The sequence below is a fragment of the Macrotis lagotis genome, chromosome 4 (assembly GCF_037893015.1).
Source record: "Macrotis lagotis isolate mMagLag1 chromosome 4, bilby.v1.9.chrom.fasta, whole genome shotgun sequence".
NCBI lineage: Eukaryota > Metazoa > Chordata > Mammalia > Peramelemorphia > Peramelidae > Macrotis > Macrotis lagotis.
Window position 1 is genome coordinate 85,464,392 of NC_133661.1, and position 13,059 is coordinate 85,477,450.

At 35.5% G+C, this 13,059-nt stretch overlaps 1 protein-coding gene across 2 annotated transcripts in view; it reads right to left on the reverse strand.

Moving 5' to 3' along the window:
* Nucleotides 1-4,142: 4,142 nt before the first annotated feature.
* The window catches only part of KIF20B (kinesin family member 20B), a 99,730-nt gene continuing 90,813 nt past the window's right edge, over nt 4,143-13,059 (reverse strand). The window contains exons 33-34 of one of the 2 annotated variants that reach the window (XM_074233397.1): nt 11,019-11,161; nt 4,143-7,411 (exon numbers count right to left, since the gene is read on the reverse strand). In XM_074233397.1, the coding sequence (XP_074089498.1) occupies nt 7,334-7,411; nt 11,019-11,161 (221 nt within the window). In that variant the 3' untranslated portion in view covers nt 4,143-7,333. The remainder of the gene's footprint in view (nt 7,412-11,018; nt 11,162-13,059) is intronic. The other variant, XM_074233398.1, reaches the window with a different exon arrangement.

Here is a 13,059-nt window from a genome sequence, read left to right on the forward strand (position 1 = left end):
AATTCAACAAGCCATCATTGAACTCCCTAAGAAAAAATCACCAGGGCCTGATGGATTCACAAGTGAATTCTACCAAACATGTAAGGAACAATTGGTTCCAATTCTATATAAACTCTTTGGAAAAATAGGGAAAGATGGAACTCTGCCTAACTCTTTCTATGAAACCAATATGGTGCTGTTACCTAAACCAGGAAGAGTTAAAACAGAGAAACAAAATTATAGACCTATCTCCCTGATGAATATAGATGCAAAAATCTTTATTTTTTAAGTTTTTGCAAGGCAAATGGGGTTAAGTGGCTTGCCCAATGCCACACAGCTAGGTAATTATTAAGTGGCTGAGACCAGATTTGAACTTAGGTACTCCTGACTCCAGGGCCGGTGCTTTATCCACTGCACCACCTAGCCACCCGCGTAGATGCAAAAATCTTAAAATCTTAGCAAAACGATTACAAGTTATCACTAGGATAATACATTATGATCAAGTAGGACTTATCCCAGGAATGCAGGGTTGGTTCAATATTAGGAAAACTGTTAGTATACTCAATTATATCAAACCTATCAGAAATTTAATGTTCCTATCAATAGATGCTGAAAAAGCTTTTTACAAAATATGGCATCCATTCCTACTAAAAACACTAGAGAGTGTAGGAATAAACAGACTGTTCCTTAGAATAATTAGCAGTATCTATCTGAAACATTCAACAAGCATTATATTTAATGGGGAGAGGCTAGAGACATTCCCAATAAGATCAGGGGTGAAACAAGGATGCCCATTATCACCACTACTATTCAATATTGTATTAGAAATGTTAGCTTCAGCAATTAAAGAAGAAAAAGAAATTGATGAGCAGAAGCAGAAAAACACTGTATACCCTAACAGCAACATGGGACTGATGATCAACCTTGAAGGACTCGCTCATTCCATCATTGTAACAATCGGGAGCAATTTGGGGCTGTCTGCAAAGGAGAGTGCCATCTGTATCCAGTTAAGGAGCTGTAGAGTTTGAACAAAGTTCAAGGAGTATTCCCTTTAATTTAGAAAAAAACATATCTTATTGTCTGATCTTGTTATCTCTTAGAATTCTTGTCTCTTCTCTAAGGATATGATTTCTCTCTCACCACACCCAATTTGGATCAAGGTACAACATGGAAACAAAGTAAAGACTGAGATTGCTTTCCGTGGGGGGGGGGGGGGGTAAGATTGGGGGGGAAATTGTAAAACTCAAATAATATCTTTAATAAAAAAAAGAAAAGAATAAGAAATTGAAGGAATTAGAATTGGGAAGGAAGAGACAAAACTCTCACTCTTTGCAGATGACATGATGGTCTACCTAGAGAATTCCCAAGGAATCATCCAAAACTACTGGAAACAATCAGCAATTTTAGCAAAGTTGCAGATTATAAACAAATATTCATAAATCCTCAGCTTTTCTATATATGTCTAGCAAGATACAGCAGGAAGAGCTAGAAAGAGAAATCCCATTCAAAGTAACCTCAGACAATATAAAATACCTGGGAGTCTATTTGCCAAGGCAGACTCAGAAATTTTTTGAAAACAATTATAAAACACTTCTCACACAAATTAAATCAGTTTTAAATAACTGGGCAAATATCAACTTCTCATGGATAGGTAGAGCTAATATAATAAAAATGACAATTCTACCAAAACTAAACTACCTGTTTAGTGCCCTACCAATCAAAATTCCAAAAAATTACTTTAATGAGTTAGAAAAAATTTTAAGTAAATTCATATGGAGAAATAAAAAGTCAAGAATTGCCAGGAGCTTAATGGGAAAAAAGTGCAAAAGAAGGGGGCTTAGCCCTACCTGATCTAAAATTATATTATAAAGCATCAGTCATCAAAACTGTTTGGTATTGGCTAAGAAATAGAGTGGTGGACCAGTGGAATGGACTAGGTGTAAAACCAGGAGATGATTATAGTAATCTGCTGTTTGATAAACCCAAAGAGTCCAGCTATTGGGATAAAAACTGCTGGGATAATTGGAAGTTAGTATGGAAGAAACTTAGATTAGAGCAACACCTCACACCCTTTACCAAGATAAGATCCAAATGGTTACAGGACTTAAGACATAAAAAACAGTACTATGAGTAAATTAGAAGATCAAGGACTAGTTTACCTGTCAGATCTAAGGAAAGGGAGCAGTTTATGACTAAGAAAGAGTTGGAGAACATCACCAAAAACCAATTAGATGATTTTGATTACATTAAATTAAAAAGCTTTTGCACAGATAAAACCACTGTAACCAAGATCCAAAGAAATGTAGTAAATTGGGAAACAATCTTTACAACTAATGATTCTGACAAAGGACTCATTTCTAAAATATACAGAGAACTGAGTCATATTTTTAAAACAAAAAGCTATTCCCCAATTGACAAATGGCCAAAGGATATGCAAAGGCAATTTACAGATGAGATCAAAGCAATCCATAGCTATATGAAAAAATGCTCTAAATCATTAATTATTGGAGAAATGCAAATTAAAGCTTCTCTGAGGTACCACCTCACACCTCTCAGATTGGCCAATATGACCAGGAAGGATAATGATCATTGTTGGAAGGGTTGTGGGAAATCTGGGACACTATTACACTGTTGGTGGAGCTGTGAACTCATCCAACCCTTCTGGAGAGCTATTTGGAACTATGCCCAAAGGGCAACAAAAATGTGCATACCCTTTGACCCAGCAATACCACTACTGGGTCTATACCCTGAAGAGATGATGAAAAAGGGTAAAAACATTACTTGTACAAAAATATTCATAGCAGCCCTGTTTGTGGTGCCAAAGAATTGGAAATCAAGTAAATGTCCTTCAACTGGGGAATGGCTTAGCAAACTGTGGTATATGTATGTCATGGAACACTATTGTTCTATTAGAAACCAGGAGGGATGGGATTTCAGGGAAGTCTGGAGGGATTTGCATGAACTGATGTCAAGTGAGATGAGCAGAACCAGAAAAACACTGTATACCCTAACAGCAGCATGGGGGTGATGTTCAATCTTGAAGGACTCGCTCATTCCATCAGTGCAACAATCGGGCACAATTTTGGGCTGTCTGCAAAGGAGAGTGCCATCTGTATCCAAATAAGGATATGTGGAGTTTGAACAAAGTTCAAGGACTATTCCCTTTAATTTAGAAAAAAAAAAAAGATATCTTATTGTCTGATCTTGTTACCTCTCTGACTTCTCATCTCTTCCTTAAGGATATGATTTCTCTCTCATCACACTCAATTTGGATCAATGTACAACATGGAAACAAAGGCTGACAGATTGCTTTCCATGGGGGGGGGGGGGGGACAATTGTAAAACTCAAGTATCTTTAATAAAAATAAATTTAAAAAAAGAAACTTCAGACAATATTCACTTCTATAACACCGTAGTTTACAGCAAAAAAGTTTTTTGGGGTTGTTTTTTTTTTTTTGCTGTCTCTTCCCTTGCACTTTGTCAGATGGTAGTGGCTGTAAATCTCTATCATTGCTGTCAGAAGATGCTGAGACTAACAGCTCTCAAAAGAACTTCAGATAGTGTCCTTCATGGCTAGTGGATGGCATTGGAGATTGTGAAGGACATACCATCTTGAACAGATCAGCAGAGATATAATTGCAATACAAACCCTGAGTTTTAAAGGCAAACAATTGAAAACATGCATCTAAATGCATTGGAAGCTCTTTATAATGGTAGGGTAAACAAATCAGTGAAGTGCCACTCCACAACCTTGCCCACATCATGACTTTTAAGCTTTTCTCTACTTCATATAGCTACAAATGTGATTGCCAACAAGAAAATGAAAATGAGGTTACTAATAAAATCATGTGAAAGTATTAAGTCCCCAAATTTAAACGTGAATGTTGAGGACTGACTATGCATCAGCCTTTTGATGGTAACAATAAACTAAAAACAAAAAGATAACCATTGATTGGGAATTATTAAATATTGTAATAATGAATATTATGAAACTTTTAAGATAATGATATATATGAATAGAGAAATATGGAATAACAAGTAGAACTGACAAACAATATATATTGAAGTGACAGCAATGGAAATGAAAAAAATAAAATCCAAACTAAATGGTATGACTTTAAAATACTTTCAATTTCCTTTTCTTCTTTATTCTCAGGAAATAGGTACATGATGTTAAGAACAAAAGGGAACATTCTAAGGGAAGGGTACATGATTTAAGAACAAAAATATAAATTAAATTTTTATTTTTCAAAAAATAGTCATCTGGACTCCAAATTAGCCAAAGTATTTGACTTGAATTGTTGTTCGATTGTCTTCATTTACATCATTACATCTGTAGCTTCTTCCTATGGTTTTCTTTGCATTGCATCAGTTCAGATATGCTTCCCATTGCTTCTCAATTCTGTATATTTTTACAGAATAACAATTTATTTCCTTACATTCATATTTGACAACTTGTTTGGCCATTGATCCCTACTTATGTGGCCTTGCTCAACCATTTTACTTGTCTGGACTTCAGTCCTAACTCTAATGTACTGTCCAGCTCTAAATCTATGATAGACTAACAATTTGTTTCTACCTTTTTGCTACTACAAATAGATCTGCTAAGAATATTTTTGTATACTTGGAACTTTTCTTTTGATCACTGAATGCAGGGCCTTCAGTCAAGATTTGATTTCAAATTTAGATACTTCCTAGTTTTTTGACCCTGAGCAAGTCACATAACCTCTCAGTCCAAGGTTCCTGAAATGTGAAATGAGGATTATGAAACCTACTTCCCAGGGTCATTGAGAAGATCAAGTGAGATATGTGTAAAGCACCAGAAGGACATGTAATCTATATGTACATATGGACATGAAATATATATATACACACACACTGGACCCCTAATAAATGCTTATTCCCTTCCTTCCTTTTCTCACATAATTCTAAATTACTTTCCAAATAAGTGTGCCCATGTACTTGTGTCTTCCCAGTCCCCTCAACTTTTTTCTATTTTTCCTATTAACTTTTTACCCTGATAACTGTGAATATGACTTTCCATTCCTCCCTAGTATTTTTCCCTCTACATCACTGCTAACATGTATCAATTTTATCTATTTGGAACCTATAGGAATGAGAAGCAACTTAGTATAGTTGAAAACTCACTGAACTTAAATTCCTCCCCCAACATTCCCCAATCTGTAAAATGGCAATAAGCACACCTCTAGTAACTAGCTACAGGGTGACTATAAGGGACCAAAAATATCTACTTAACTACTTATAAAACTTTGAAATACTCTATACATGTCAGCTCTTATTATGATTTCAGAGGTTGCCTAAAACTATTTTCTGCCAAATTGTGTTGTGGTTTTCTTAGCAGTTCTTGCCAAATAAAGCAACCCATTTCCAGCAGTGTACCACTGAATTTATTGGACCTTAGTCTTCTTAGTCTAACTTACTTCTAGGTTTTTCTAATCTATTTTGTTAAATTGATTAATCGGTACTAAATAGTTTTGATGATGGTTGCCTTTTAATACAATCAGAATATTAATAATACTGGCTGTGCTTCATTTATAGGTCTCTTCCTTGAAATCTTGACCTTTTTGTTCCTCCACCTGGATTTTATTATTGTGTTGCACTATGCAAAGCAACTCCCTGGAAGTTTGAGTGATATTAATATGAATATTACAAGATATTTTAACTATAATCATCATTATTATATTGTAAGCCAGTAATATCTATTAAATCTCCAGTTATTTAAATTTTTAATTAGTCTTATAAAGATTATTTTGGAGTTATCTTTATGTGATAATTATATATGTTTGAGTAGATCAACTCTCACAGTCTACTTTCTATCAGTAAAAATTCAGAGTGTCCCAAAAAGTCTTAGGGCAGTTTGAAGTTTCAATAACTTCAGAAGTATCAATGTGACAAGCTTAACCCCAAAACATCATTTGGAAATTAAATCATTTAAATTTCTTTTAAATTTAGCTTTCTGAATTTTGAACATTTTTTCGTTTTATTTTAACAAGATGGGGCATCCTGTCATTATATATTACATATGTGATGATTTCTAGATAACTTTTTCAAACTAGTGGGGTCATAGAGGCAGTCCTCTTGCTTGACCACTTGATCTATATAATCATTTAATCTTTTTTTTGATCTCATAGGGACCAAAACCTCATTCTTTAGAAGATTTTTAGGCAGGGATTACAAATGCAATCCTTTCAATTGCTGAAGAACAGCAGCTGATGAAACAAAAACCCATGTTCTTAACATCCATATTTTTTCATTGATGTTCTATGTATCAAAGTTGAAAAACATATTCTCTAAGAAACTGAAGATGGAGATCACTTAAAGGGCAAAGGAGAGGTATGCATAGGCTAAACTAAATTACAAATAAGGATAACAAAATACTAATGGCCTAACAGATGTCCTCAAAGAAATATATGATCAAAAAAGATTAGTTGATCAAGTGGGCAGAGCAGGAGATATTTGGTGGACAATTTACATGCATGCTCAGTTGGTATCAATAAAATATGACAAAGACCCCAGCACAATAGAGAGAGCCCATGAAAATTGATAGGGGGACATGGAAGTTACCCAGCATTAGCAAGTGTGAATCTGTTTGGCAAAGACTTCTTCAGAGGAAAATGTTCTATCACTTAGACCAAAGATTTATCAGAATAGTCTGAAAAAGTTATTATTTCAACCTCTATACATACATAGGAGCAAGTTTTGCAAACATATGTGATGCATAGAAATATTTTAAAGAGCAGTATACACAATGAGGTTGAGGGATGATATCAATATCAGGAAAAATGGGAGCCTTCCAGTATTCTAGATGGATTGCCTATGAAAAACGGAGGGGAAGACAAGGACAAGAAGAGTATAAAATAGGTCATTATGGACAGCTTGTGATCACCACTGGAGGGGAGAACTTCCAAACTAATGAGGTTCCAGATTCATGAATATTCATGGTAAATATATTTTTAATCTTTTCCCTTTCCAGCCCTGATAGATATTGTATACAGACAGAAAACAGCTTCTTGCCCAGGAAAAACAAATCAGAAGGTGGTATTCTGCTTAATGCTTCCCATTAACCTCCTACCTTCAAATTAAATCATCTGGAAAAATTCATACGCACAAAAAGGCTATTTTTCCAAGCCTCAATATTCACAAAATGAATAGTGCTTGATAAATTCTTCTTTAATGAATTATAAGTATAAAGTATCTATATAAAACATGAATGTATACAGAGAGAATTAAGGCATCATAATATGTACAAATGATCTTTAAAAAAAAAACAACTAGAGCATAAATTACACTGATTAAGAACAAGAAGTCCATTAAAATATTCTCCAAATCAGATTCATTTGGCTGTTCTGCTTCGGAGTCTTCGTTTGAGAATCTGGTGATCGCTTTCTTTTTCTTTTTGATCCATAAAAATCTGAAATGAAGTTATTTCACATGTTTAAGATTTATATGACTAAAAGCAAGAACAATGGTAATAAATTACTATTTATTATGTTTATTATGAATTAAAAGTAGTAACACAGGTATAAATAACTGTAATTTGTTTTGATATCCTGACTATTGAGGAACCCCATTTAAAGGTTTGGAAAAACAGTTTTTAAAGAAATAGAGCAATACTTCCTTACCCTTAGGAAATACTTAACCATAAAACAAAAGCATCTAATAGTGCATGAAGTGTGGAAATATTACTAAAAAAATTATTAAAAAATATTTAATTATAGAAACATAAATTATGCTGTTCTACAGAAACACAGAAAGAGCAAAATTTTAAGTGGCTTATGGTAGATGTAGAGGATCAGGTCAAAGAGAAGCATACAGCTGTGAGATCTACAACCTAACAAGGGGGAGAAGTGAGACTCAAATAGTAAAAAGAAGAAATAGATGAGGGTTATTCTAACTCCTCCAGGGCCTAACTAGCCCAGTGGTTTCAATCACATCCACTGTGTTTTATGTCAGGTGACTATAGACAAATCAGCTCTCCCTCTAGGCTTCATATTTTCCTCTTAGTAAAATTATAGGGATGGACTAAAATTATCACTAAGGGATTAGGTTGGGGTTTTTTTTCCAAACTAAAATTTTATAATTTTAATTTGCAAGGAATTATAGATAGGAAAGTGATCAAACATACAAATATATTTCAAAATAAATGAACAACTCCTTTTCCCTCCCATTCTGCCAGCTCTAAGTTTCTTTCCTTTGGTGGATTGCTACTGTTGCTAGTAGATCTTTCAAAATGTTTATGGATTCCAAGGGGCAGCTAGGTGGCACAGTAGGGTCCTGGAGTCAGGAGTACCTGGGTTCAAATGCAGTCTCAGATACTTAATAATTACCTAGCTGTGTGGCCTTGGGCAAGCCACTTAACCCCATTTGCCGTGCAAAAAAAACCCCTAAAAAAAATGTTTATGGATTCCTGCTCAATTCTCTTCTTCTTCTTCATTCAGCTTTTCCCCTGCTTGTTTAACCAAGCAAATGTACATTTGAAAAACCAAAACTTTTCTTATAGTCATCTATAATTCAATTTCATATAAAAGGGGTAAAAAAGAGACTGGGTACTAATCTGAAAAGATTTTTTTTAGCAGCTATTCATTTATGTCCTAATAGCAAAAGTGATGATAATAATAGTGAGATGCAGCACTACAGAAATTCAGAGATAAAAGGATTCCCAGAAGACATTATGATCCAATCTAAATTTAAAACAGAATCTGCACTACATCTAACCCTAAAGTGTCCAGTCTGTTTCAACCTCTAGTGAGGGAGAATACACCACCCTCCACCTTCCAAGACTGATGCAATTTTGGTCAATTTTAATTGTTAGGAAGTTTTTCCTATCATTAAGCCTCATTTTGCCTCTTTGAGGGAGAGCAAGTCCAGTAACTCTTTCACATGCTAGCCCTTTAAATACCTGGAAATAAGTAGCTGCCATATTCCCCCCCTAAATCTTCTCTTCTTTAAACTAAACATGCCCTATTCGTGATGCCTCTCTAGACCCTTGTAAACAGTCCAAGTTTTTTGATTCAATCTTAAAACTACTTATCCCTTAATATAAATTTAATAATTATCTTATTAATCAATTAATTTTATCATTTACAATTTGATCCAATAAGCAAGTTAGTCAAAAACTTTGTGGATTGGATATAGACTCTCTTGTTTAGCTTATTATCAATCTCTTCCAGCTTTGTGTCATCTGAAAATCTTATGAGAACATTCTCTAGACCAGGGATTCTCAATTTTTGTGTCCTACACCAGATAAACTATGGCCCATAGGTCAAATCCAGGATGCCACCTGTTTTTATACTGCCTGTCAATTGTTTTTATATTGCTTAAGCGTTATGAATGTTTATAACATTTTTTTTTTTTTTGGCAAGGCAATGGGATTAAGTGGCTTGCCCAAGGCCACACAGGTGATTATTAAGTGTCTGAGGCCAGATTTGAACTCATATACTCCTGACTCCAGGGTTGGTGTTCTATCCACTGTGCCACCTAGCTGCCCCCTATAACATTTTAAAAATAAAGTTTCACTATATCTGAAGATATACAAAAAAATCATTCTTAGCTCATGGTCTGTTCTAGAAATCTAAGGTCAGAACTGCTCCTTGAGCTGGCTAAAGCCTGATAACCCCTACCTTGTATTGTACGATGCCTAGGTGAGGTAGATTTTAGCTAGGAAGTCTTCTCTCCCTGATGTATGCACTATTACCTCCCCACTTTCTTTCCAGAGCCCTTTATGATTGTACTCATCTCACATCTTACAAACACCATCTTACCAGCCTTTGTTATGTGCATTCCAATTCTTGCTTGACTGCCATATAACACACACACACACACACACACACACACACACACACACACACACACAAATATTTTTTAAACCTGAAGATGCAGCAAATCTTTGGAGCTGACTGATTTTTTTTTTAATAAGCACCCCATATGCATGAATATTCAACTAGTTTTAAATTCAACTAAAGACATTGTTGTATGGCCCACATCTAACTAGCTTTTCAACAAAAACAATATTAGACGACTGAATGCTTTGCCAAAATCTAAGTAAATTATTTACATAGCAGCACCCCCCTAATCTCCCAGACTCATATACTTGTCAAAATAGGATCCAAGGTTAATCTGCCATGACCTGCACTGGATGAAGTCACTTCCTTTCCTAAAAACTATCAAGTATCCCTTTAATAACATATTCCAGAATTTTTCCTGGATTTGAAATCAAGCTTACTGGACACACCCTTCTCTCTTGTGAAAAACTGGGCCCTTCTCCAGTCCCGTGGTATGTCTCCCCTTCTCCACAATCTTTCAAAGACCACTAGTAAGTAACAAGGGCTTAATAAACACTTGGTGACTGACTGATGACCTAAAGTGGCTATAATGTATCCCATCAGTTCTTGCAGGGCCTTTGGAGGTAACCCATCTGGGTCTGGCAATTAGAAGTCATCAATAACAGCATCAAAACCCTAATTAGCCATTTCTGTGTTGTCCTTTCCAATTCAAAGATTCTTCTCTTCATAAAAAGAACATAAGCAAAATAACCAAGGAGCAAATGTCCACTCCAGCAGGTGATCACCCTAAAGCATGAGGCTTCTTTGATTCTCTCTGTTACACCCATATGGCTTAAAAATCTCGATTACCCTTGATTTTCCCCCACCAGAAAATCAACATTGAGTTTTAACACTCCTGACACTTCTTATTGGACCCTGTCATCTTCCGTTTTCATCCTCCAAAAATTAGGGGATTACCAAGGCAAGTAAATTACTAACTAGAGCACTGTTGAAAGTAATAGCAGAAATTGGTAATGACTTTTAAAAAATTAAAACGAAGGTGGCTTTTATGCACATAATTAGAACTTTTACGAATATAGAATTAGCATGGTTGAAGCAGAAACAAGATGCACTCCTACAGATGCATAAAAAGCATTTGTTTCGAACCTCAACTGCATCAGGATAGAAAATAACACCATCATTTGGAATGTCAACCATCCCTGATTGCCAAACCCCAGACACAGGAACCTCACTTACCACTTGGCCTGCAATATCTAAAGGACTGGAAATCTCACTCGTATACAATTTCCGTTTGGCTCGCCTAGGTCGGGATCCATTTTCTTTACCTGTCTCAGCAATAGCAGGCTTTGAAGGACTCAGTTTTTCCATCAACTTCTTGGCTGAAAAGTGAAGTATGCTTTCTTAAAATATGTCCAACAAAATAATTTACATTACTAGGGGCAATTCCTTGAAAAGCTACCAGAGGTAATAGCTCCTGAAATGGCATTTTGAGAAGAGAAGGTAAAATAAAAATTTCCAATGCTCTTCTCAAAAAATATGACTAATATTTAATAAGTTCCTGCCATAAAAATATATACAAGATACCCTTCCCGGAGCTAAGCAATACAGACAGAAATGAAATAGCCCCTGCCATGAAGGAGTTTATTTTACAAAGTAATTTTAGAAAAAAGGAGAGCACTAACAACCAGGAGGATCATAAAAAAGGAGATAATAAAGGAGCTAAGCTTTTAAGGAAGCTAGGAATTGAGGAGTTGGCAGGGGTGGGGGGGGGAGATGAGGAGGAAAGGTAAGGAAGAAGTAAATCCCAGACACAAGGGCAACAGTCACTAAGGGAGGAGATAGAATGTTGCATCTGGAGACTAGCTGGGAGCCCAGTTTGACTGAAAGAGTCTATAAAAAGATAATATTATGAAATAAGGCTTGAAAATATCAGCTAACTTTTTGTGGAGGTAAAGAATAGCAAATTGAGGTGAGTGCCCATCAACTGTGAAATGATTAAACAAATTATGGCATATGAATGTGCTAGAATTGTTGTCCATCCTTCACCTTTTGAGGATGGACCAATAACATCATGAATTGGATTTCAGTGAACAGAGCAACACAATGTTATCAGTCCCACTCTCTCTTCCTGAGCCATCAAAGTCCAGTGGCAGGACAAAAATCAGGAAGACTGGTCATAGCCAGGATGTAGTAGATAACCTTGGTGTCTTCGACATCTGACCAAGCTCTAAGTCTTCCATAACTCCTTCTTCAGCCGCCTTCATGGCTGTCCATTTTGCCAGGGGAAGTTAGGCTACATCCAGCTCGCTGCCAGGTTAAGACCTGTCAGTTACTCTCATCTTGGTTTAACCCTTCTGCCAAGACAACTGCTGCACCGGTTACAGTTTCTTGAAGCTACTTGGAGTGAATCAGGTGGACACTAAAGGTAGATTGGCAGCCCAAAAGGGTCCAGCAAGCTCTCACAACAGACATTCTAGTTCTCCCTGAATATCCCATATACCCATTGAATACTATGGGAATGAAAGAAATAAGGCAGGAGATGATTACAGAGAAACCTGAAGAGATTCATATGAACTGAAGCAGAGTGAACCGAGAAGAGAAGAGAAGAGAAGAGAGAACTTATACAAAAACAATTCTTGAAAGACAAACAACTTTAAAAGACTTTGGAACTCTGATCAAGCAATGACTAATTATGATTCCAGAGGATAAATGATGAACCATGTCACTTACCTCCTGAAAGAAGTAATGAAGTCAGACTGAAGACCAAGACATATATTTTTAGACAAGGTCAAAGTCAGAATTGTTTTGCTTTACTCTATATATTTGTTACTGTGTTTTTATCTCTTTTTTTTTATGAGAAGCATATATATAGAAGAAATGAAAAAAATTAAATTTGAAGAAGTAAAAATAAATTAACAGGCTGAGGGGGTTTAATTTTATCCTCAAGGTAACAAGAAGTTATTAATGATTTTTAAACAGAAAAATGATAAAGTCAGACCTATTTCAAAGGAAAGTTAATTTAGCATTCATGTGAAGGATAGATTGTATTAAAATGCAACTGGAAAGATTTCCAATTGGGATACCAATATAAGGGTTGAAATGAGAAGTTGATAAAAGCCCTATATTTTGAGTGGTGACCATATGATAGGTGAGACAGGAATGGATGTGAAGATAGAATCGACGTTTTTAACATATTTAGACATGGGTAGTAGAAAAGAAGTAGGCAATCAGTGATTGTAAGGAGGGGAGTTGCCATCAACAAAAACAGGGAAATTTT